General features: G+C 42.9%; 2 protein-coding genes and 1 pseudogene across 2 annotated transcripts in view; all 3 read right to left on the bottom strand.

Annotated features, from left to right (window-relative positions):
* The window catches only part of mtrf1 (mitochondrial translational release factor 1), an 80823-nt gene extending 62810 nt beyond the window's left edge, over nt 1–18013 (bottom strand). The window contains exons 1-2 of the mRNA XM_034174230.1: nt 18002–18013; nt 2076–2085 (exon numbers count right to left, since the gene is read on the bottom strand). The gene's annotated coding sequence lies outside the window, so the exon portion shown is untranslated. The remainder of the gene's footprint in view (nt 1–2075; nt 2086–18001) is intronic.
* LOC117513433 (peptide chain release factor 1, mitochondrial-like) lies at nt 15098–24107 on the bottom strand. Its single transcript, XM_034173644.1, has 4 exons — nt 24083–24107; nt 20494–20766; nt 15292–15389; nt 15098–15205 (listed from the first exon to the last, which is right to left on the bottom strand). The coding sequence occupies exons 1-4, from the start codon at nt 24105–24107 to the stop codon at nt 15098–15100; spliced, it is 504 nt and encodes a 167-aa protein (XP_034029535.1).
* On the bottom strand, nt 24107–26813 carry LOC117513321 (annotated as a pseudogene).
* Between the last annotated feature and the right edge of the window lie 16 nt (nt 26814–26829).

Here is a 26829-nt window from a genome sequence, read left to right as displayed (position 1 = left end):
GTAGAGTAGACACACATACACACACACACCCACAAACCCAACACACAACATGCCTTAGAGTCTACCCCAGGTCTGGGCCAGCTCAAGCATCAGTGCAGTAAATAGTCATGAAAAAGGAGAGTCTTTACTTGCTTCTTGAAGGTTGAGAGAGATGATTCTAGTCTTGTTGCTTCTGGAAGTTTGTTCCACCACTGACGGACAGTGACAGAGAACAGTATTGACTGGGATCGCTTAGAGCGAGCAGGGGGCATGGCTAGACGGTTTGTGTTGGAGGAGCGCAGATCTCTGGCAGGAACATACGGCCTTAGCATGTCCTTCAGATAAGCTGGGGCCGTTCCTGAGGTGGTTTTGTAGGCAAGGGTTAGGGCCTTGTGCTTGATCGGGGCAGCCACTGGAAGCCATTGCAACTCGATTAATAGAGGAGTAACATGGGCTCTTTTGGGTTGAGTGAACACCAAACGCGCCGCCGCGTTCTGTACCATCTGCATGTGGTTTTATTGCACAAGCAGTTAGACCTGCCAGGAGGGAGTTACAGTAATCCAGACGGGAGATAACCATGGCCTGAACCAGTAGTTGCACTGCGTGTTGGGTCAGGTAGGGTCTGATTTTCTGTATGTTGTACAGCACAAATCGGCAGGCCCGGGTGACAGATGCAATATGGTTGAAGAATGCCAGATGGTCATCAATCATGACGCCAAGGTTTTTGGTGACTTTGTTTGGGGCCACAGTGGCAGAGCTCATCTTGAGGTTGATGTTGTGACAGATTGACTCTTTAGCTGGGATCACTAGGAGCTCTGTCTTGGACAGGTTCAACTGTAGGTGGTGTTCCTTCATCCATGTTGACAGGTCAGAGAGGCAGGCTGAGATGCATGCTGAAACCGTGGAGTGATCTGATTGGAACGACAGATACATCTGGGTATCGTCAGCATAGCAGTGATAGGAGAACCCATGTGCTCAAATGACGTGTCCCAGGGAGCTGGTGTACAATGCAAACAGAAGGGGCCCCAGCACAGATCCTTGGGGTACACCTGTGGTGAGGGTGTGAGTTGAAGACAATTTTCCTTGCCATGACACACCGAAGGAGCGTCCAGAGACGAGTTGAACCAGGAGTGGACAGCACCAGTGATTCCATGGTTGTCAGTATCCTAAGGAGTATCTTGTGGTTGACTGTGTCAAAGGCTGCTGATAGGTCTAGTAGGATGAGGACAGAGGATAGTCCTTCCATTCTTGCAGTCCTCAGAGCTTCAGTTACTGACAATAAAGCGGTTTTAGTTGAGTGTCCACTTCTGAAGCCGGATTCTTTTGGGTCCAGTAGTTGTGAAATGAATGAAAAAATGGTCTGACACGTGCAATGGTGTGATCTTCATGTCATTTGCTTGACAGTTCTTAGTCAGGATCAGGTCGAGTTGATTTCCATTTTTGTGAGTCTTTTGTGAGCTGGCTAGTTGAATGTAAAATGAGTTCATCAGGACCTTAAAGTCAGAGGCATATGGCTTGTCTAGGTGTATGTTGAAATCACAGAGGATGAGTAGGGGACAGTCCAGGTCTGGGATGGAGGAGATCAGTGAGTCCAGTTCATCAACAAAGTCAACTAGTGGACCTGGGGGACAGTAGACCACAACTACAGACACCTTGATTGGAGCCGTCACCTTGATGGCATGGTATTCGAAGGAGCTGTAGTTATTGTTGGGTAGCAGGGGAGTGTAGTTCCATTGATTGTGGATTAGGATCCCCGTTCCTCCTCCTCGTTGTATTAGACGCGGGGTGTGTGAGAAGGAGTGGGTAGAGGACAGTGCTGCTGGGGTAGCTGTGTTTTCAGGCTTCAACCAGGTTTCTGTTAATGCCAACAGGTCTACAGAGAGGCTACTGGCATAGGCTGAGATGAAGTCAGCTTTGTTGACAGCAGATTGGCAGTTCCAGAGTCCAACAGTGAAGGAGCTGGTTGCAGTGGCCGGAGATTGGACAAGTTTCTGTGTTGATAAATCTGGTAGAAAGGCTTGCGTCTCTTGTAGATTACAGGGATTCTCATGATGGAGTTGGCACAGGTGCAGAGCTGGATGAATGGACGGCTGGACGAAGGTAAGCCTCAGGCCACAGAGCTGGATGGATGAAAGTAGACCTCAGGCTGCAGGGATGGATAGATGAAAGAAGGCCTCAGGTTGCAGAACTGGGTGGATAAAGTTAGGCCTCAGACTGCAGAGCTGGGTGGATGAAGTTAGGCCTCAGACTGCAGAGCTGGGTAGATGGGGGTAGGCCTCAGACTGCAGAGCTGAGTGAATGAAATTAGGCCTCGGGCTGCAAAGCTGGGTGGATGGAGGTAGGCCTCGGGCTGCAGAGCTGGGTGGATGGGGGTAGGCCTCAGACTGCAAAACTGAGTGGATGAAGTTAGGCCTCAGACTGCAGAGCTGAGTGAATGAAGTTAGGCCTCGGGCTGCAGAGCTGGGTAGATGGAGGTAGGCCTCAGACTGCAGAGCTGAGTGAATGAAGTTAAGCCTCGGGCTGCAGAGCTGGGTGGATGGAGGTAGGCCTCAGGCTGCAGAGCTTGGATGGATGAAAGTAGGGCTCAGGCTGCAGAGCTGGATAGATGAAAGAAGGCCTCGGGCTGCAGAGCTGGGTGGATGGGGGTAGGCCTTAGATTGCAGAGCTGGGTGGATAGAGGTAGGCCTCAGGCTACTGCTCCAATTCTAGGCTGAAAACCAGCAACACTGCAGCAGCTCCCAAAGTCTTTGAACAGGCAGAGGAGGCTATCTATGGTAGCCCATAGTAGAGGCTAATCCTGGATGCTAACTACCTCCAGCCCATGATGGAGTTGACACAGGTGCAGAGCTGGATGGATGGATGGACGGCCAGATGGACGGACGGAGGTGAGGCTCAGGCTGCAGGGCTGGGTGGATGGAAATAGGCCTTGGGTGCAGAGCTGGGAGGATGGAGGTAGGCCCCAGGCCTCAAAGCTGGATGGAGGTAGGCCTCAGGCTGCTGTACTTCTGCAGTTCTAGGCTGAAAACTAGCCACACTGCAGCAGCTCCCAAAGTCTTAGAACAGGCAGAGGAGGCAATCTATGGTAGCCCAAAGTAGAGGCTAATCCTAGATGCTAACTAACTCTAGCCCTATGGAGTAGTCAGACATGCAGAGAGGGATCGTCTCCCAAGACAGACACAAAAATTGTCTAATTCCACAGAGCTTGTTGGAAATCAAGTAATTGTAGCTCAGCAATAAAAGCTATTATGCTTAAAAGGATGAGTGAAACTGTCAAAAGATACTAAAAACCAGTATAAAAAAGTAAAAATGATTAAAACAGACAAACACTGAGCAGAGACACCATGCATACTGCCATCGAATTAAATACTTATTTGCCTCACTGTATGTGTAGTTATCACTTATTGCACATTGAAGCAATTCAGTGAGATTTCTTTGAGCTTCTCTGATATTTCTCAGGGTTACCACACGTTGATATGGCTTTTCCCATTACACTGTACAAGAGGAACTAGCCACAGACTGCTTTGAAGCAGGAATGTTTTGTTTTGGAGGCAAGTGCACTAATTGTTTACACTGCTATGATGTCACACTTGGGGAACTACTCTGAAATATAATGAATTGCACATAATAGTGCCATGACCTTTTGGGCTCTTCATTAAAATGGTATTCTAAATACATAAAGGGCTAATTCTGTCTGTCTGTCTGTCTGTCTGTCCATCTGTCCGTGTTGTGTGGGCCGCCAGAAGAGGAGGTACTGCTGGCCCACCAACAGAGGGCGCCCTGCCTGAAGTGCGGGCTTCAGGCACGAGAGGGCTCTGCCGCCACGGACACAGCCGGGAGTGACAGCTGTTACTCATTACTTCCTGACAGCTGTCACTCATTCTTCATCACCTCACTCCATAAAACCCAGACGTCATCTCCACCTCATCGCCGAGATATCGTACTTCATTGAAGGTAATATCCTCAGCCGTTTTGTGTTACAATATATCTGTATATTGTGAGTGTTTGCAGGAGTACCGGTTCCTCTATCTGTGGAAGCTGAGTGAGTGCAGGACGGCACTCTTTTCCCCTGAGGAATCACTGCGGTACTCATCACATATTGAGTGAGAGGTGGAGGTGGCATTCCCACCGTTGTTGTTACTGGGTGTACACACACCCACACTTGACTGTCTTTGTTCTTCGCCAGCAGTACCAGATCCGACAGTCGGAGACGGTGATCACCTGGGAATTCGGGACTTGGCGGCTCCAGTATTCACCAGGTTCTGTGGTGGCAGAAATCGTGTGGTTCCGGCCCTTCTCAGGACAGACGTCTTCTATCCTCGAGCCTGCCCACACGTCACCTTTGTAATTTGACTGTAATCATATTCTGAGATTGGCTGTATATTCGTTGTGCACATTTCACAACATTAAATTGTTACTTTTTGGCTCATCTATTGACCGTTCATTTGCGCCCCCTGTTGTAGGTCCGTGTCACTACACTTTCACAACAGTCCGGGATAAACTACCAAACTATAATATGTAGCCCTAAAAACTATATATATTCTGAAGCCTCATGACATAGGGAACAAAGTGGTACCATTTTTAAAAAAGTTCTGGGCAACCAATAATTTAATGCTTTAATTTATTCTCTTTATCTATTACAGGATTCAGCTCCCCCCCCCCCCCCCCCCCATTCCTGATGATGTTAAAAAAGCCTGAGTACAAAAAGTATAATGCGGTCAGAATTCTAATTCCACTACCCCCTCATGTGCTAATTAGAGCTATTGTTTAGTCACTAGCCTATAGCAGTCAGCCTCTCGGTAGGTGGGGTCTGGTTAGGTTAAAAAAACTCCAGCTTTTGTTGGCTTCTGGTTTATTCCTCTCTACAAGAGTCAAGACAGAAGTCAGACTACCAGAGCAAGAATTGTAGCTGAGGAAGCTTCTGTGATTTGAAGCAAAACGTCCTCACGTCAAGCAACCCAGTCCAGTCGAAGATTCAAGCTTCTCTACTTTTATGGGTACTGTGCAACCAATAATTTAATACTTTATTCTATTCTCTATCAATTACAGAATTAAGCTTCCACCCCCCACCCCCCATCATCCTGATGATGTCATCAAGAAAGCCTGAGTACAAAAAGTATAAATCGCTCAGAATTCTAATTCCACTCCCCCCCCCCCCCCCCCCCCCCCCCCAATCTAATGTCATCAAGAAAGCCTGAGTACAACAATTAGAAAGTGGTCAGAATTCTAATCCCCCCTCCCATCCTGATGATGTCATCAAGAAAGCCTGAGTACAAAAAGTATAAAGTGTCAATTCTAAATCCACGCCACCCAAACTATAATATGTAGCCCTAAAAACTATATATATTCTGAATCCTCATGACATGGGAAACAAACTGGTACTATTTTTTATTAAGTTGAACTGAAAATTATCCCCAAAATAGCCTTTTATGTAAGACCATACAGTGATGTGCTTTTCATGCTGCCACTTCTGTCTGTCTGTCTGTCCGGGATAAACTCCCAAACTATATTATGTAGCCCTAAAAACTATATATATTCTGAATCCTCATGACATGGGAAACAAACTGGTACTATTTTTTTTTTAAGCTGAACTGAAAATTACCCCCAATAGCCTTTTATGTAAGAGTGATGTGCTTTTCATGCTACCACTTCTGTCTGTCTGTCCGGGATAAACTCCCAAACTATAAAATGTAGCCTTAAAAATTATATATATTCTGAATCCTCTCTGTCCGGGATAAACTCCCAAACTATAATATGTAGCCCTATAAACTGTATATATTCTGAATCCTCATGACATAGGGAACAAACTGGTACCATTTTTTTTTAAGTTCTGGGCAACCAATAATTTAATGCTTTAATCTATTCTCTTTATTTATTTATCTTTTATGGTTACTGGGCAACCAAAAATTTAATACTTTATTCTATTCTCTTTATCTGTTTATTTATTACAGAATTCAGCTACTCGTATATACAACCCCTGGCAAAAATTATGGAATCACCGGCCTTGGAGGATGTTCATTCAGTTGTTTAATTTTGTAGAAAAAAAGATGATCACGGACATGACAAAACTAAAGTCATTTCAAATGGCAACTTTCTGGCTTTAAGAAACACTATAAGAAATCAGGAAAAAAAAATTGTGGCAGTCAGTAACGGTTACTTTTTTAGACCAAGCAGAGGGAAAAAAATATGGAATCACTCAATTCTGAGGAAAAAATTATGGAATCATGAAAAACAAAAGAACGCTCCAACACATCACTAGTATTTTGTTGCACCCACCTCTGGCTTTTATAACAGCTTGCAGTCTCTGAGGCATGGACTTCATGAGTGACAAACAGTACTCTTCATCAATCTGGCTCCAACTTTCTCTGATTGCTGTTGCCAGATCATCTTTGCAGGTTCCAAGGTGTTATCACTCCTTTTTAGATGCAGACTAACAAGCACATCTGATTTGATGCAGGTGTTAGTTTTGGGGATGAAAATTTACAGGGTGATTCCATAATTTATTCCTCAGAATTGAGTGAGTCCATATTTTTTTCCCTCTGCTTGGTCTAAAAAAGTAACCGTTACTGACTGCCACAATTATTTTTCCTGATTTCTTATAGTGTTTCTTAAAGCCAGAAAGTTGCCATTTGAAATGACTTTAGTTTTGTGTCATGTCTGTGATCTGCTTTTTTTTCTACAAAATTAAACAACTGAATGAACATCTTATTGCCAGGGGTTGTATATTTTGAATCATGACATGGGGAACAAACTGGTACCATTTATTAAAAGGTCTGTTCAACCAGTAATTTAATACTTTATTCTATTCTCTTTATCTATTACAGAATTCAGCTTCCACCCCCCCCCCCCATCATCCTGATGATGTCATCAAGAAAGCATGAGTACAAAAATTCTAAAGCAGTCAGAATTCTAATTCCATTACCCCCCAATCCTGATCAAGAAAGCCTGAGTACAACATTTAGGAAGTGGTCAGAATTCTATTCCCCCCTCTCATCCTGATGATGTCATTAAGTTCCACTCCCCCAATCCTGATGATGTCATCAAGAAAGCCTGAGTACAAGAATTAGAATGTGGTCAGAATTCTAATCCCCCCTCCCATCCTGATGATGTCATCAAGAAAGCCTGAGTACAAAAAGTATAAAGTGGTCAATTCTAAATCCACGCCACCCAAACTATAATATGTAGCCCTAAAAACTATATATATTCTGAATCCCCATGACATGGGGATCAAACTGGTACCATTTTTAAAGTGGTCAGAATTCTAATCTCCCCTCTCATCCTGATGATGTCATCAAGTCCCCCCCCCAATCCTGAAGATGTCATCAAGAAAGCCTGAGTACAAAAAGTATAAAGTGGTCAATTCTAAATCCACCCCACCCAAACTATAATATGTAGTCCTAAAAAATATATATATATTCTGAATCCTCATGACATGGGAAACAAACTGGTACTGTTTTTTTTTTAAGTTGAACTGAAAATTACCCTCAAAATAGCCTTTTATGTAAGAAATAGCCTTTTATGTAAGACCATACAGTGTTGTACCATGTACTTTTCATGCTGCCACTTCTGTCTGTCTTTCTGTCTGTCCGGGACAAACTCCCAAACTATAATATGTAGCCCTAAAAGCTATATATATTCTTAATCATCATGGCATGGGGAACAAACTGGTACCATTTTTAAAAAAATGGAACTGAAAATTACCCCCAAAATAGCCGGCTGTGGGTATGACCAGGCAGATTCAAATTTCAAGCCCTGTATATGTGTTGGCCATCTCTGTTTATTTAATCCCTTTCTTCAGCTACTTTATGTTCTCAACTGTTAAGCACCTGACTGTCCTGTACAACCCAGTTTTCCTTCCTGGCTGAATACATTCATTTTATGTTTGTAAAACTGCAATGTAAAAACAGTGAAATACACCACTACCTCAATTTTGATTTATTGATGTTTACATTTACTGTTACCTAGCTTTTGTGTGTAATTTTGTTATAAATTTGATTGCAAAACAAAGTCTGCATGGAGGACTTCAAATGTGTCTGTCTTTTAACCAAGTATTTCCAATTAGTTTGGGGAGTCCACCTCTTATAGTTTTGCTGGACAAACTTTAGCCCATTAACTATTATATTTATAAGACATCAGCATTATAAAAGCAAATGTTGGGCAATTGTTTTGATTAAAATGATTGGCATTTGGCTTATGTCTAAAACAGGTTAACCCGGGCACCCCAGCTAGTATATTAATATATTGGTCACATAAATAATCTGTTTTAGAATACTCATACTCATCTAAACAGACATAATTTTCAAAATATTATCATAGTTTTACTGTATTTGTACATATTATTATTTGTAAAATAGAATTCAGGTTTTATTCTGTGTTTAAAAAACCTAAATCTACCTGCATTTTTGAACAACACTGTATTGCTTTTTGTATTCAAATTTTTCTGTGTTTGCAGTAATAAATTCTACAAATAGATATGACATTTTTCATGTTTTATTTCCATAAAATTAACAGCTCTGTTAAGTATTCTACTGTGGCATACTGTAAATTATCACACTTCGTCCTTATTTTTCTGTTTACACGTTTTCTTTCAAAATTTTAGTATTTCACTGTTAATTTCACAGTTTACAATGTAAATGTTGAACATTAGTTTAAGTCAGTACAGCTTCATCAGCATTTAACATTAGCTTGTTGAGCTAACTGTTGTTAAAAATGTTGAATGCCACAGTGAGCATGGTAGGATGTTATTCATTTATTTTCTTACTTGAATAGAAGAAAAAAATTATGCTAGAATAGTTTTTTAAATTAGTTTCACCTAGCCACATAGCTAATTTTGGCTAACTCGCTCACTTGTTTTGAGGTTGCTCTTAACTCTGCTAGCGTTACTCTGTGTACATTTTATTGTCATAATCCATTTTTTCATGAACTGTTTTTCATTAACACAGGAGAATTCTGACTGTTCATTAACCAAAGCCGTACAGGACATTAATCAACATGGGCACACCCAGAGTGAAGTTTTGAAAGAGAATGAAAAGTTCCTCGTCAAACTCCAGGTTCAGCTTTATGACTTTAACTTCTTTTAATTTTCTGTTCATTGTGTACATAAAACATTCCTTTGTATTTCTCTGTATACCAGAAGGCTATATTATGAACTTTAGGAATGGTTGTAATAACTATTCTTGGGAATGGTAAAATGGCATTAATAGTATTCACTCACTCACACATCTTCAAACGCTTACCCCAATTAAGGGTCACGGGGGTGTCGGCCGGTGCCTATCCCAGCAGTCATAGGGTGTGAGGTGATGTACACCCTGGACAGGATGCCAGTCTGTCACAGGGCCACATACAGACAAACAAACACATTCACACCTGCACGCAGAATTCAAAGTTTCCAATTCTCCTAACCTGCATGTCTTTGGAAGCCGGAGCCCCCGGAGTGAACCCAAGCAAACACGGGGAGCACATGCAAACTCCACACAGAAAGGTCCAAAGGTGAGAATCAATCCCATGACCTTCCTGCTTCCTGGTACAAAAATGGTTTTGCTGTTTAGCTAGTTTCCTCCTTCATGACAAGGGTATGGGGGGAAGGGGGGAGCGTCATCTAATGACATTTTGCTTTAACGACAGCATGTGTACATGCATATCTTTACTTTTTTTAAAATTGAAAAAAAAAAAAACAGTTATTACTGTATTTTTATGTAAATACAAAACTTACATGGGTTTTCTTCGGTAGTGGAGCTACCTCTCAACAGGTGACCGACTGACTGTGGCCCCTCAAGATGAGCTCCACTAAGCACCTGCGCATGTACACCTCGCCCGTCGAGGTGAGCTCACCCACCGAAGAAAAGTAGAAAACTTTTTGATTGGGGAAGTGATGGTCTAGTGGTTAAGCGTTGGGCTTGAGACCAGAGGATCCTCGGCTTAAACCCCAAACTCACTGGAAAATCAGTAAGGGTCCTTGGACAAGATCCTTAATCCCCAAATTGCTCCCAGTGTTGTATGGCTGGGGGGCCTGGCTGCCTTTTTGTTTCTGTCTTTTGTTTTTCCTTCCAGGTGGCTTGCATTTGGGACTGAGTGGCTGTGTTGCTGAGGTTATCAGGACCTCACCCTGATCACCTGCGGCTCGTCAGGACTCACAGCTGAGGTGCATCTATATGGATTGGAACATGGTGGCATTTAAGACTGGAGTATACAGTGTGTATTTGCCAGAGACTCGACCTTGTGACCAGACGGGTGAGATCGTCGTCTCGGGAGCCATCTCATCATCAGTGGATGCAGGAACGTCCAGGGTTTGATGCACGGTCTGTGAAAGAGGAGGGGGTGAGGTCTCACGCTCGTCAGCACACTTCCTGAGGTACGTTAGATTTGTGACTAACATTTATACAGTCAGTAAATGTGGTGTCCCTCACACCTTTATTATTTTGAGCTTTATGTTAGTCATGTATCGGCTTCCACTGCAGTGGAGTTTGTGAACTGGATGTTCCATGCCTGCAGGTTGGGAAGCTGATTAGTAATCAAGCCAGGAAGTGTTTGCTGTTTGTACACCTTTAAGTGTTCTCTCTGTGTGTAGAGTGTGGACTCACATAATGGTTCCTTCTTTCACAGACTCGGTTTGTTGCGGCCACCTGGGGGGTGTCGGCGGGGTCCTTGGGTCCGAACAGCTTCTGGCTCCGGACCGTTAGCGCTGCTGGGAGCGCACCACGCCAGACCGCACTTTCTGTTATTTTTGTATCACTGTATGTATTAATTCAGTTAGCCTTTGTACCGTGCTCTGCTTATTTCATACTGGGTCCTTCAAACGCTGGTCGGTTCTCCGAGCTGCGTCCGACACATAACACCCAGTGCGTAATGAGTACCTTGCATGGCTGCGACCCTGACATTGTGTGTGTGTTTGTGTGAATAGGTGAATGTGAGGCATAATTGTAAAACACTTTGAGCATCTGATGCAGATGGAGAAGCACTATATAAATACAGTCCATTTACCATTTAAAACCCACGTAAGTTTTGTCTTTACATAAAAATATCTTTACAATAAATGTGTCTTTTCAATTTGTAAAAGTAATGCCTTGCATGTACACACTGTCTTTAAAGCCGAATATTGTCGTTAGATGATGGAGAGAATCATCTTGACGGGGAGATGTGCAGTTGCGTAGTAAAGAAAGGTAGATAAACCAGACGGGGGGAGGTGTTAAAGTCCGGGGTAGAGAGAACCGAATGCGCAGTTGCGCAGTGGAGATCCTCTCGATAGGTAGATCATCTCATCGGGACACTGGTCTGCAAAAACCATGTTTTTTTGTAATTCTCAACAATCAGGATGTATAGATCAGTGGTATGTTTACACTGTGTACATCACTTTCCTTCTAACAACACCTCAATAAGTGTTTGGGAACTGAGGACACTAATTGTTGAAGCTTTGTAGGTGGAATTCTTTCCCATTCATGCTTGATGTACAACTTCAGTTGTCAAAAGTGGGGTCTCCACGCTGTTGTAACTTGTGCAGAATGTGGCTTGGCATTGTCTTGCTGAAATAAGCAGGGACGTCCCTGAAAAAGACGTTCCTTGGATGGCAGCATGTTGTTAAGGATCTTACCGTGTGGTTTCAGGAACACTTCAGAAAACCATTGTCAGTTAACACAGTTCGTCGCTACATCTACAAGTACAAGTTAAAACGCTACCATGCAAAGCAAAAGCCATAACACAACATCCAGAAACACCGCCACCTTCTCTGGGCCCGAGCTCATTTGAAATGGACAGACACAAATTGGAAAAGTGTGCTGTGGTCTGATGAGTCCAAATTTCAAATTGGTTTTGGAAATCATGGACGCCGTGTCCTCCGGACAAAAGAGGAAAGACCACCCAGATTGTTACCAGCGCAAAGTTCAAAAGCCAGCATCTGTGATAGTATGGGAGTGTGTTAGTGCCCATAGCATGGGCAACTTACACATCATGGGCAACTTACACATCTGTGATGGCACCATCAATGCTGAAAGGTACATCCAGGTTTTGGAGCAACACATGCTGCCATCCAAGGAACATCTTTTTCAGGGACGTCCCTGCTTATTTCAGCAAGACAATGCCAAGCCACATTCTGCACGTTACAACAGCGTGGAGACCCCGGACTTTTGAACAACAGAAGTTGTACATCAAGCATGAATGGGAAAGAATTCCACCTACAAAGCTTCAACAATTAGTGTCCTCAGTTCCCAAACACTTATTGAGCGTTGTTAGAAGGAAAGGTGATGTAACACAGTGGTAAACATACCACTGTCCCAGCTTTTTTGAAAGTGTTACAGGCATCCATTTCAAAATGAGCAAATATTTGCACAAAACAATAAAGTTTATCAGTTTGAACATTAAATATCTTGTCTTTGTGGTGTATTCAATTGAATATAGGTTGAAGAGGATTTGCAAATCATTGTATTCTGTTTTTATTTACATTTTACACAATATTCCAACTTCATTGGAATTGGGGTTGTAGAAACTGATCTATTAATCTCTATAATGAACTAAATTAAAATGCCATTTTGTCATCTTTTCACTGCCTTCCTGTCCCAATGAGATGAGATTTTAAGGTTCTGCTCCTAGCCTATAAAATTGTTCAAGAACTGGCACCTCCCTACCTAGCTGACCTAATTAAACCCTAAGTACCGGCCCGGGCTTTGCATTCTCATGTTTCCCTAGGCTGAATAAAAAGTCTGCAGGTCACAGAGGTTTCTCTTATCTTGCCCCTGTTCTGTGGAATAATTTCCCTGTGTCAATAAAACAGTCAGATTCTGTAGACTTTTAAGTCCAGACTTAAGACCCACTTATTTTCCCTTTTGTAAGGCTAGTATACTGGCATAGTATGTTTCTATACTTTTTACTCTTTTAATTCATTTTATTAAGAAATGGAGCAGTCCGCAGCCTCAACTTTATCTAAATTCTGGGTCTTTTAGTGAAGCTTAGGGCTAGTAGCTGGCATTTACCTTAGTATTTGTTCTGTTTTTCTTGTTGCTTAATGCTGACAAATTACAATGTATTTGTTGTCTTTCTAATGCTTCCTTCTGCTTTTTCCTTTTCTCTCTGTTTGAGGTGCGGCTCCTTCCAGAGATGAGTGTGGTGTCTATTCCGGAAACTGTCCTGTACACAGGCAACATTTCCTGTATGTTCGTTTTGTGAATTGTTTCGTAATTTGTGTCTGTAGCATGGCCCAAGTGGAGGGCTCTGGGGGTTGGTAAGGATAGACCTTACTTGTGTGAAATGCCTTGAGGTAACCTTGCTGTGATTTGGCGCTATATAAATGAAAAAAAATTAAACTGACAGTTGATCTTTGTTCAGATATTAATAATGACTGTTTGAGTGCAATGGTAAGAATTTTGCATGACTTGAAAGATGGAACATGCATACAGCGCCCTCCAAAAGTATTGGAACATACTTGGTATTTCACACATTTTAATTTGTTTATGCCATTTGAAATACAAACTATATAATAAATAAAAATAAAAATAAAATACAATTCTAAAGCTATCTTCATTAAACTCAAATTGAAAGCAAATCTCCACAACTTGATCTAAATTAATTACAAATATAAAAGCCAAGATGATAGGTTGCAAACGTAGTGGGACCTTTCGGTATAATACCTGTAAATAATCAGTTTGATTACCAGTTTTCTTTACACAAGTCAGGGGATTGATACATGAACATTTCCAAGTCAATGAATGTCTCTCGGACTTTATTTACATCAATTATGAAGAAATACAAACAGTATGACACTCTATGGTAAATCTGTATGGAGTAGACCAGTGGTTTTCAAAGTGTGAGCCCTCTCCCCCGGGGGGTGCCAGAGTTCTTTGGGGGGTATTGAGAACTGGTTCTTTTCGAGAATCGTTAAATTATTTGATCCACCGACATCAATAGCCTTTTTGCTTAACAATTCCCTTATCGGTCCTTCAGAGCAGCCATTGTTTTTGAGGGTGTTTGAATCAGAATCAGAATCATTGACTACGTTTACATGCAACCAATAACCCTTTCATAACCAGAATATTAGCAATAACCCGGTTGCGCACGGCCATGTAAACAACCCGCAAAAACCCGAATATGCTCATATTCCAGTTTTTAAAAACCCAAATATGATCCTGGGTTACTCCTTTTCTAACCTGAATATCAGGTCATATAAAACGCATGTCAGAATATCCCCATAGAAAGGAACATTATTTTGTGTTCTGCGCATGTCCTATCTGCAAGGAATCTTGGTCTTTTGAGTACGGCAACCACTTGTATGCGGCACGCGCAACCCACCGGACACTACAGAAGCAGAGGTAAAGAAGTATGGCGAAATCCAGACACGACAGCACAGCACCACACTTTTGGAGCGAGGAGGAAACCGAATACTTCATTAGTATTGTGAAAGACATGAATATAATGTCTTTTATTGACGGTAGAAAGAGGAAGAAGAAACGGAAATGACGCATATTTGCGTCATGACATTCTCCGTGCGTCTGGACGTTGTCCATGCGTCGCTGTTTAGATGGGGATATTCCAAATGATACCAGTGACCATGTATACAGGAGTAACTCTGTCTGCTTAAGCATGTAAATGGGTTATTCTTAATGATTCAGAAACCGGAATATTGACCTTAAGCCGAATATTAACAGCATGTAAACGTAGTCACTGTAATTTGCAATGCAACGAGATTTGAGTGCAGCTCCAAAGGTGCTTTTCCGAGGTGCGAGTAATTGTTAGCCAAATAAAAGATAATGAATATAAACAATAAATTATTTAAATACTGTATATGTACAACTAAATAAAATGTGGACCAAAGTAAAATGTAAAACGAGAACTATTTACAACTGCGGAATAATATTGCACTTGAAATATTGCACATGGTTACAGATATTGTACAGGAAATGATCAGGAAAATGATAATTTCTTTACGCTGATTGCAGACCCTGCAGCAGGTCTGTAATCAACCGCTTCTGTAATGGCTGTTCTTGAAGTTTGAAGCATCAGAGTAGTGCTCTGCCCCTGCTTTGTTGGTTCATTGCTTCGCTGCTTTTCAGAAGTGGGAAGTCTGCACAAACATCTGCACAGAATGTATCTAAAAGTGAACATTCACTGCAAAGAAGTCTGTAATAATTACAAATTTTTAAAAAAATGGTATGTAACACTTACCTCCTGTTGTTCGTCCTGACACAACCTCCAGCACAATGTTACTGGAGTCCAATGGGTCAGTGGGCACAAGAGCCTTGATAAGCTGGAGGAAAAAAAAAAAAACAGTCAGATATTGTATCACTCCACATACTTTTCTACAAATGTCTGGTTATGAGTCGGTGTTCTTACATCTCTTCTTAAAGTCAAAATCTTGTGAGAAATCTGAGCTTCCTCCTCTTTCAACAGCTCTGTCAAATGTGCATCTTCCTCTGTGGCCCCAGAAGAACCTGCAATCAAGTGCAAAGTAAAACATTATATTAGCATGTTTCCTGAACAGTTATGCATCCCTCAATTTTCTGTAAGCCTCACTGTGGAAGGGTGTGAGGCAGGGTGCACCCTGGACAGGACGCCAGTCTTTCACAGGGATTATGCTAACATCACTGATGCAGTTTGGATACAAATGATGTACTGATTCATATAAACTCTCCATTGTCTCTCTCCTGTTGGGTCTGCAGATACCCTGGAAAATGCATTAAATTTAAAAATCTACACTAATAAGCACATCTTGCTTGTTTCACTTCATTTGTTATGTCATGACATCATGTGTAACAGAACAGTGTCAGCAAAAAAATTCTGTGACAAGTACAACCATAAATGTATTAATTTAACACATTTTATTTGTGAAAATCATTTTTGTCATGGCCACTGTTCTGCAGCATTGTGATGACTTCTTCATGCAATGACATTTAGCAAAAACCAATCTGGCTATGGCAGCTTCTGCTCAGAATAACTTGCCAACACCATGCAGCATAAACGGACAATCTGCTGCTGCAAGTCACATGTTCATCAGTAGATTTTGTTCAAGTTAATTTGGACAGCCATACAAATTAAATGGCAAATCTCTACTTGCAAAATGATCTAAATATTCTGCTATGATTTTGAAAACAGACTTTACCATCTCTTTGGTATTCATAAAAAACAAACAAAAACACACACACAACACACACACAATATTAAGGGTGAACGTGTGTGTGGACTTACTGTAATGCTTCAGCGCCACCAGACAAATACTGAGGAAAGGTGTTGCCTTTCTAATTAGAATGGTTTAAAACATTTATTTACATTTACTGAAGTAAATATGCATATTTGCAGGGATCTGTTCCAGGCTCCCTGACACATCTAATCTAGTGTCAACAAGAAGCATTTTAAATGACATCTCATGTTATTTAATGTGCCGTTCAACAGCACAACATCAAAGTATTTGTGATTCTATGTATCCGTGCATGTGGTCACGATTAGTGTTCCCTGTGTTTTATTGCTGATTAAACCTCTCGCTCTGTGAGTCAGCAGGTGCAATTCCAGAAAACATTTTACTCGGCATTTCTTGGTGGGTGACATCAGTCTGAGCAAAACAGCAGCACAATAACAGCCAGAATGAAACAAATGTAAGTACTGACCAGTCATACAAACTGATGGCTCAGCATTCATTCAGATCAGTGGACCTGCGAGAAGATGCTTGTAAAAAGTTGGGAATACTATATCAGGAGATAATGGACTTCCTACCATTGTCAACAAGCATCACGTTCACCACCTAGTTCAGTACTCCGTACGTACAGAGGAGATGACACACTTCTTCCCAAAACTCTTAATTTTTTTTAGATAGTCTGTCAGATTTCAGATCCTGATGTGTGCCAAGTCTGCTATCTGTGGAGCAGGACGCTATTTTAATCCTGTTATAACTGCCACTGTGAAAGCGCACATGAAGCTCTCTCTGCAATGCTCTTTTCAACCCAGCTGTGTGTATGTGTATCTGAAACGCCACCACAATGCTGTTTTACAGGCTGCCTAAAAATGCAGCTGTATTTCTTACATTGGAAAAAGTTGGGAATATGTTATTTTCTAGAGATAATGGACTTTCTATCTAACATACGCGAATTGTGAGAGAACTTTGTGAGGGGCAAACGACACATGAAACTAGATTGGGAGTGATTGGAAACAAAAATGAGGATCTGACATTCCTTGTGGGAGACACACAGGCTGCCCTGGGGCGTTCCAAAATAGCAGCGATAATCTGAGAGACACAGCACTTATGGAAGTGGCCGAGGGATCCCAGCAGCCATGGCTCATGGTCAGCAGGGATTATCTTTTTCCTTCTAAATCAGGACCACAATGGCCAAACCGAACGTCTCATGCTGGCGGGCAAGAGCCGTGTGCACACATGGTCAGCCCATGCACAGAAGTGGGCTTCAGCACACCAGAACCAAGGAGGCCATCTGTCCACAGGGGGATGTCGGGCGTCATCCTTGTGCAACGGTTCCAGCCAGGACCTTGATGCCGTGGACAGCTGGACATATTCATCCTGTGGCTGGCGTGTTGTGGGGAAGCCGGCACTCTGGCACGTCACGTGCACTTGGCAACTCCACAGTCGTAGGGAACTTAGATAAATTTCATATCCAGCTGACAATGGTTGTCTGCTGAATGTTTTCGTGATGATAGTGCGAATGGCCACACATTTTCAAAGTGCCAAACGAGTGTGTTAGATGTTTGTGTGTGTCAGCTGGAATTTGGCCGGCACCTGCTGTGAGAGGGTTTGATGGGCTTGCGCACTGCACACTGTCTTTCAGCCACTGGTCTGCGCTAATAATTGTAGCAACAGGTGTACAAGGCATTTGAGGCAGCTATGAATTTATACGTTTTGCATACGATTCCTGCTTCATGCGCACTTCGACCAAATTCGCACTATGTGTGAAGGGGCCCTTAGACTTTCACAGTTATGGCATCAATGACAACATTTATGACCATGCACAAGCTGTGCCTCTAGCAGAGACTATTTTTAACAGACCGCATTCATGGCAAATAGACAGTAAGTATTCTCAAAGAGAGCGGCTGCTGCTTTTACAGTGACTTCATCAAAGTTAACACAGCTATCACTTCAAAAATGAATCATCACGGCATCAAACTTATGTAAACGTTACAACTAACCAAAGCTCCATTCGTAACGTTAGCAACAGTTTGTCTAAACTCCAATCCAACGCGCACTGGCATGCTTGCCCATAGTGGCATAAATGCTGCTGGAACACTTGGAAAAATTAGTACTTTGTTTTGGCAGTCTCCGTAGCTGTTGTTTTGATTGGCGTATGTGTTAAGACTAGTTCACAGCAGTGCACACATTTAATACACGTATATAATCACATGGTGTACTCCTACCCTAAATCTGAGTTGTTATGAATTCTGGGCAGCCATGTCCTGTAATGCTGTATTTTCTGATTGCACCAAACAGCTCTTATATAGCTATTTAGAGCTCATGACAGTTTAAACAAAGTAAATACAGATCAATTAAAATCTTTTACAAACCCAAAACAATCTAAAAACACAAAGTTAAAAAATGTCAGAAATTGCTTATCTTAAAGAGATCTCTAAGCTTGCTCAACAGCTGGACACATCATGTTTAGCACCTCATTCCACACCAGAAGGTCTTGTCAGGTCTTGGGTGCATGCACTGGTGCTGCTCTGGGCCAGATCCACCTCACCACAGGATCACTTTGAGTCCTGGATGGCAACCACCCATGTAGAACAACTGCTCTGGTTACCCCTCTAGAAGCTAACCATCTCTCTGATGCAGCCAGGTGTAAAGTGTACATCCCCTTGGTCTCCACACCTGCTGGGGGTCAATGCTTAGGCTTGGAGAACAGCTTGGCCTCCAGCAAGGACGGTCGCATTCCTCCCCTCTCCTCCTTTCTGCTCTCTATCTCTGCTCCGACCTTCAAAGTCCCAGCTTCACCAGACTGTGAATTCTTCAAATTATGATTGGGATTAACTATGGAATTGATCAGCTGGTCTCTCAACGCCATTGATACCATTTGTTTCGACAAGGAGATCAGGGTTTGGGGACCCTGCGTGCCCTGATGGAACCTACCCAGCGGGCTTTGCTCTCGATGGCTGAGAGAATGGAGTGTGACATACGACTCCACTCTCTGTGGAAGATGTTGAGGATTCATTCGATTCGCTTTTATGGTGGGAGGTTTGGTGCTGATTGGTTTGTGCGCTGCCCTGACCCACAGGAATATTAGCAAGATGGCTGCTTCCAGAATTTTGTCCCCTCATCAGTCCGTCATAATTAATGAGTTGGGCAATGCTGTGTAATCTCAGACTGCGTGAACTCTTGAACTCAAACGCAAAATGGATTCAAGTCGGAGCAAATCACTGCATTGCAAAGAAATGTACTGCTGAGGACCAGAGAATATTCTTCATAAATTTGGACTCTCGACGGTCAGGGGGGCAGTAAATAGAATTCTGTATCTCTCCGCCAAACATCAACATGGCGGCCTTATCGGCTCCTGAAGGCCAAATTCCCTGCTCTTCCCCCAGAAGGATCTACAGCCTTGGTGAAGGAATTCGCCCCCCCACCCTTCTCATCTCCCCACGGACACGGACAGAAACTGTCAGACTTTACGCACACACGGACAGAAATTGACAGAAATTTAACTCATCTGCACACGACGCATGTCTCCCTCCCTCCATCCCTTTACCCCCCCCCGTGTCTCGCCACTCCCCCCACCTGGCTTCCTCCTTGCCACCGCGAAGGCAGCGTTACTGCTGCAGCCTTCAACCCCCAGGCTGGGCGGGCGCGGGCCCCCTCCTGCGGTGGCCTTCACCTACTTTGCCTCAATTCGGAAGACAGATACTTCAAGTTCAGTGCACTAATGTCAAATGTATATGTGCTGTCTTTAATTTGATGTGTGCCATTATTACGGTAAACAAGTAATAATTGTGGATTAATTGCTGTATCTTGTCTGAGGTAATTGGAGTGTAAACGTAATTGCCCTTTTTGGGATCAATAAAGTTGTTTGAAGTCTGAAGTAGGCGCCTACATCTTGGATCATGCCCAGAGAAATGCACCATGATACCAAATTCTTGTTGGCACGTGACATTCCTCCTGTGCGTCTGCCTATGCAAATGTAATTTGACTCAAGTGGTAACCAAAGACACTCTAGAGGTACCTAGGATCAAAGACAACCAGTCAACAATTTACATCAGATTAGCATTCAAGTCTCAACAATCATAGGGTAAAAAGAGAAAGCACAAACTTGGACCTTCGTTCCCCTACCCAGGCATCGGTATCAGGAAAAAAAAAAAAAAAAAAAAAAACCCTGTCTGGTGATCTCACGCCTCCATAACGTCTGAACGATTCTATATGGTTCCACAACTTTCATTGTGTACAGCAGCACTTCTGATGGCTGAGTACAGAAATTCCACTGAAGCTAAGTTCTTGGCAAAAACGCGTTCAGTGTTGGGAGCTTTTCCACATAATGCGCACAAAGTATACAGTCGAACGTTCAAAAGTTCTTATGTATCAACAACAAACCTCACTGACTACAGAAAAATGCTCACCATCCAGACCTGACGAAACCTCCTGCAGGTCTTTTAAAGCCTGCTCACTTTTGTGAAATACATTCGCCAGTGGCAGCAGCTTTGTGCGTTTCTTCATCAGCAATTTTCTCTCCGAGTCGCTGAGATGTGCATACTGCAGTTTCTTACTGACTTCCCCATATTCCTCCATGAGCTGCTGGAGATACCTCTGCACCGACTCAATTCTTGTACAAATCTGCAAATCAGTGTGACAGAAGCGTTTTGTGGCTGCAGCCCCGCAGTGCTGCAGCTCCTCTGGAAGCAGTTAGCATGGTTAGCAACGTCTGACACTGCTGTGCCGCGTAAGTGGGTGTCCACCGTCTTCCTACACGGCTGCCAAAGACGCAGAGCCTAACACATCGAACTACGAACATTCGACCGCATTTAAACAGTAAAATAAAAAAAGAAGAGTGATATTCAAACGTTTAATTTCACTGTCTTCACTTGACACCAAGGGATATACTTCAACCTCGCTACTATAAACCGGAAACCGGATGTAAAAAAATAAGCCGTGACAGTTAGGGAATTGTAGTTTTATTCGAAGGAGTTGTAGTTTTGTACAATTTTTCTTCGTTTACAAATTAAATACGTAAATTCCCAGGGCAAAAGAGCTATTAGGTGTTATTGTGAGAATTATTTTTGTCAGGCAGAACAATAAAAATGAAAGTTATAATGTATAGAGAAAAAAAAACAATAAAGTCCAATTTAATTTCTCAAGAATAAAGAATACTTTAAAGTATGGTGACGTCGGATGTGTTTTCAAAATAAAGTTTTTTTATGTCAAGCAAACAAAACAAACAAATAAATTATGCAAAGTTTCTGTAATGAGTTGGAATGGTGTGCGAGTCTAGAATGTTTTTAGAAACCTAGACCTCAACATGTTTTACACGAGGAGAACTCAACCCTTTTATTTACTGTTAATTACAGAATTTTTTAATGTTAATTTTACTTCTAAGTATTAAGTAAGGTGTGTATTTATAAATTGTTTAGTTCTGTTATCATATACACACTATTATTATTATTATTATTATTATTATTATTATTATTCCTTCTATTTTGTCATTTGATTTTAAATGGACCACAGTGGAAATAAGTGGTTTAGATAGATAGATAGATACTTATTGATCTCACAATGGAGAAGAATTACGTTTACACTCCAGTTACCTCAGACAGCAATTAGTCCACAATTATTACTTGTTTACCGTAATTCTGGCACACATCAGAATTAATGTGTGCCAGAATTAATGGCACACATTAATTCTGATGTGAATCCAGAATTAATGTGGCATACAAAAATCTATGTATTTCTTGTGTCATATATGGATGACACATATGTATTTTTAATGTATTTACAATTATATCATGTACTTACATTTAACTTACTAAATAAAACCACGCACGCACGCACACACACACACCACTTCACTTTTAATACATAGATGATTTACCGACCCCTGCTGGAATAAAGTGCGAGTCCAAAATGTAACTGTCAACATCCAATGTTCAGTTTTGTGAGCCAATATAGTTTCTCCAAAAATATCAGTCCTATCAACATTCCATTTTGGCGGTGATCATCCTTGACCCAAAATACATAAGCATACCAAAGGACAAATGTCATCTCTCCCCAGTTTGTCCGTGATCAAAGTTATACACATGCACGCACACACGCATGCAAGCATGCAGGCATACAGAGGCCACTTGGCTATTAATATATGAATTTCCAAACTAAAACTCGAACTTGTACAAGGTCATAACAACATATAATCTACAGTATCATGTTTGATCACAATCCATGAAGACCTTACAGTGAGGCAACTAAGTATTTGACCCACTGTTGATTTTGCAAGTCCTCCAACCTACAAAGAATGGAGAGGTCTGTAATTTGTATTGTAGGTACACTTCACCTGTGAGAGACAAAATCCTAATAAAAAAAAATCATAAAATGGCATTGTATGATTTTTCAATAATTAATTTGCATTTCATTGCATGAAATAAGTATTTGGTACAGAAGCCTTTGTTTGCAATTACAGAGGTCAGACGTTTCCTGTAGTTCTTGGCCAAGATTGTAAACACTGTAGCAGGTATTTTGCACATTTGATGCCACCACAGAGATCTTCTCCACATCTTTCAGGTTTTGAGTATCAGTTCCCTCCAAAAATTGTCTATTGAGTTCAGGTCTGGAGACTGGCCAGGCCACTCCAGGACCTTGAAATGCTTCTTATGGAGCCCCTTCTTAGTTGCCCTGGCTGTGTGTTTGGGGTCATTGTCATGCTGGAAGACCCAGCCATGACCCATCGCCATGACCCATCTTCAATACTCTTACTGACGAAAGGAGGTTGTTTTGCTAAAATCTCAAGAAACGTGACTCCATCCATTCTCCCTTCAATACCGTGCAGTCATCCTGTACCCTTTGCAGAAAAGCACCCGCAAAAATGATGTTTCCACCCCCATGTTTCACGGTTGTTGTCATCCTCCAAACACGGTGAGTGGAGTTGATACCAAAAAGCTCTATTTAGGTCTCATCGGACCACATGACCTTCTCCCATGTCTCCTCTGGATCATCCAGATGGTCACTGGTGAACTTCGAACGGGGCCTGGACATGTGCTGGCATGAGCAGGGGACCTTGCTGCCCTGCTGGATTTTAAACCATGACAGCATCGTGTGTTACTAATGTAATCTTTGTGACTGTGGTCCCAGCTCTCATTCAAGTCTTTGACCAGGTCCTTCCGTGTAGTTCTGGGCTTTCTCAGAATCATCCTTACCCCATGAGGTGAGATCTTGCATGGAGCCCCAGAACAAGGAAGATTGGCAGTCATCTTGTTTTCTTCCATTTTCTATTAATTGTGCCAACAGTTGTTGCCTTCTCACCAAGCTGCTTGCCTGTTGTCCTGTAGCCCATCCCAGCCTTTTTGTCCCTGGTGTCCTTAGACAGTTCTTTGGTCTTGGCCATGGTGGATAGGTCGGAGTGTGATTGATTGTGTGGACAGGTGTCTTTTAAACAGGTAATGAGTTCCAACAGGTGCAATTAATACAGGTAAAGAGTGGAGAATAAGAGGGCTTCTTAATGAAGAGAGCCAGAAGCCTGGCTGTGAGATCCAGAATTCTTGCTGGTTGGTAAGTGATCAAAGACTTATTTCATGCAATAAAATGCAAATTAATTATTTCTTATTATTATTATGATTATTATGATGATGATGATTATTATATTATTTAGATTCTGTCTGTCACAGCTGAAGTGTAAAGATAAAAATTACAGACCTCTCCATTCATTGTAGGTGGGAAAACTTGCAAAATCGACAGTGAATTACATTACATTTGGCAGACGCTTTTATCCAAAGCGACTTACAATCGAGGACATAATCATAGCATATAACACTTGCAAATACAAAGTGCACAGGAAATATACAGAACAATAGGTGCAAATGCCAAATGGGGTTAGTTTTTTTTTTTTCTTTTTTTTCTTTTCCTTTTTCTTTTTTAATTTAAGTACATTAACACAGGGTTAAGTAGAGTAGACACACATACACACACACACCCACAAACCCAAACACAACATGCCTTAGAGTCTACCCCAGGTCTGGGCCAGCTCAAGCATCAGTGCAGTAAATAGTCATGAAAAAGGAGAGTCTTTACTTGCTTCTTGAAGGTTGAGAGAGATGATTCTAGTCTTGTTGCTTCTGGAAGTTTGTTCCACCACTGACGGACAGTGACAGAGAACAGTTGACTGGGATCGCTTAGAGCGAGCAGGGGGCATGGCTAGACGGTTTGTGTTGGAGGAGCGCAGATCTCTGGCAGGAACATACGGCCTTAGCATGTCCTTCAGATAAGGGGGCCGTTCCTGAGGTGGTTTTGTAGGCAAGGGTTAGGGCCTTGTGCTTGATCGGGGCAGCCACTGGAAGCCATTGCAACTCGATTAATAGAGGAGTAACATGGGCTCTTTTGGGTTGAGTGAACACCAAACCGCCGCCGCGTTCTGTACCATCTGCATGTGGTTTTATTGCACAAGCAGTTAGACCTGCCAGGAGGGAGTTACAGTAATCCAGACGGGAGATAACCATGGCCTGAACCAGTAGTTGCACTGCGTGTTGGGTCAGGTAGGGTCTGATTTTCTGTATGTTGTACAGCACAAATCGGCAGGCCCGGGTGACAGATGCAATATGGTTGAATGCCAGATGGTCATCAATCATGACGCCAAGGTTTTTGGTGACTTTGTTTGGGGCCACAGTGGCAGAGCTCATCTTGAGGTTGATGTTGTGACAGATTGACTCTTTAGCTGGGATCACTAGGAGCTCTGTCTTGGACAGGTTCAACTGTAGGTGGTGTTCCTTCATCCATGTTGACAGGTCAGAGAGGCAGGCTGAGATGCATGCTGAAACCGTGGAGTGATCTGATTGGAACGACAGATACATCTGGGTATCGTCAGCATAGCAGTGATAGGAGAACCCATGTGCTCAAATGACGTGTCCCAGGGAGCTGGTGTACAATGCAAACAGAAGGGGCCCCAGCACAGATCCTTGGGGTACACCTGTGGTGAGGGTGTGAGTTGAAGACAATTTTCCTTGCCATGACACACCGAAGGAGCGTCCAGAGACGAGTTGAACCAGGAGTGGACAGCACCAGTGATTCCATGGTTGTCAGTATCCTAAGGAGTATCTTGTGGTTGACTGTGTCAAAGGCTGCTGATAGGTCTAGTAGGATGAGGACAGAGGATAGTCCTTCCATTCTTGCAGTCCTCAGAGCTTCAGTTACTGACAATAAAGCGGTTTTAGTTGAGTGTCCACTTCTGAAGCCGGATTCTTTTGGGTCCAGTAGTTGTGAAATGAATGAAAAAATGGTCTGACACGTGCAATGGTGTGATCTTCATGTCATTTGCTTGACAGTTCTTAGTCAGGCTCAGGTCGAGTGATTTCCATTTTGTGAGTCTTTTGTGAGCTGGCTAGTTGAATGTAAAATGAGTTCATCAGGACCTTAAAGTCAGAGGCATATGGCTTGTCTAGGTGTATGTTGAAATCACAGAGGATGAGTAGGGGACAGTCCAGGTCTGGGATGGAGGAGATCAGTGAGTCCAGTCATCAACAAAGTCAACTAGTGGACCTGGGGGACAGTAGACCACAACTACAGACACCTTGATTGGAGCCGTCACCTTGATGGCATGGTATTCGAAGGAGCTGTAGTTAGTTTGGGTAGCAGGGGAGTGTAGTTCCATTGATTGTGGATTAGGATCCCCGTTCCTCCTCCTCGTTGTATTAGACGCGGGGTTGTGTGAGAAGGAGTGGGTAGAGGACAGTGCTGCTGGGGTAAGCTGTGTTTTCAGGCTTCAACCAGGTTTCTGTTAATGCCAACAGGTCTACAGAGAGGCTACTGGCATAGGCTGGAGATCGAAGTCACTTTGTTGACAGCAGATTGGCAGTTCCAGAGTCCAACAGTGAAGGAGCTGGTTGCAGTGGCCGGAGATTGGACAAGTGTCTGTGTTGATAAATCTGGTAGAAAGGCTTGCGTCTCTTGTAGATTACAGGGATTCTCATGATGGAGTTGGCACAGGTGCAGAGCTGGATGAATGGACGGGCTGGACGAAGGTAAGCCTCAGGCCACAGAGCTGGATGGATGAAAGTAGACCTCAGGCTGCAGGGATGGATAGATGAAAGAAGGCCTCAGGTTGCAGAACTGGGTGGATAAAGTTAGGCCTCAGACTGCAGAGCTGGGTGGATGAAGTTAGGCCTCAGACTGCAGAGCTGGTAGATGGGGGTAGGCCTCAGACTGCAGAGCTGAGTGAATGAAATTAGGCCTCGGGCTGCAAAGCTGGGTGGATGGAGGTAGGCCTCGGGCTGCAGAGCTGGTGTGGATGGGGGTAGGCCCTCAGACTGCAAACTGAGTGGATGAAGTTAGGCCTCAGACTGCAGAGCTGAGTGAATGACGTTAAGGCCTCGGGCTGCAGAGCTGGGTAGATGGAGGTAGGCCTCAGACTGCAGAGCTGAGTGAATGAAGTTAAGCCTCGGGCTGCAGAGCTGGGTGGATGGAGGGTAGGCCCTCAGGCTGCAGAGCTTGGATGGATGAAAGTAGGGCTCAGGCTGCAGAGCTGGATAGATGAAAGAAGGCCTCGGGCTGCAGAGCTGGTGGATGGGGGTAGGCCTTAGATTGCAGAGCTGGGTGGATAGAGGTAGGCCTCAGGCTACTGCTCCATATTCTAGGCTGAAAACCAGCAACACTGCAGCAGCTCCAAAGTCTTTGAACAGGCAGAGGAGGCTATCTATGGTAGCCCATAGTAGAGGCTAATCCTGGATGCTAACTACCTCCAGCCCATGATGGAGTTGACACAG

This window comes from Thalassophryne amazonica, chromosome 1 (assembly GCF_902500255.1).
Source record: "Thalassophryne amazonica chromosome 1, fThaAma1.1, whole genome shotgun sequence".
NCBI lineage: Eukaryota > Metazoa > Chordata > Actinopteri > Batrachoidiformes > Batrachoididae > Thalassophryne > Thalassophryne amazonica.
This window is presented reverse-complemented; position numbering and strand designations above follow the sequence as displayed.

Coding starts and splice junctions, on each gene's coding strand:
- LOC117513433 (XM_034173644.1), bottom strand. CDS start 24,107: ATGCTTGAGCTGGCCCAGACCTGGG. Junction 15,390..20,493: donor GGTTTCGTCAGGTCTGGATG/GTGAGCATTTTT, acceptor ACTTGATTGCAG/GTTCTTCTGGGGCCACAGAG. Junction 15,206..15,291: donor TTTTGACTTTAAGAAGAGAT/GTAAGAACACCG, acceptor TTTTTCCTCCAG/CTTATCAAGGCTCTTGTGCC.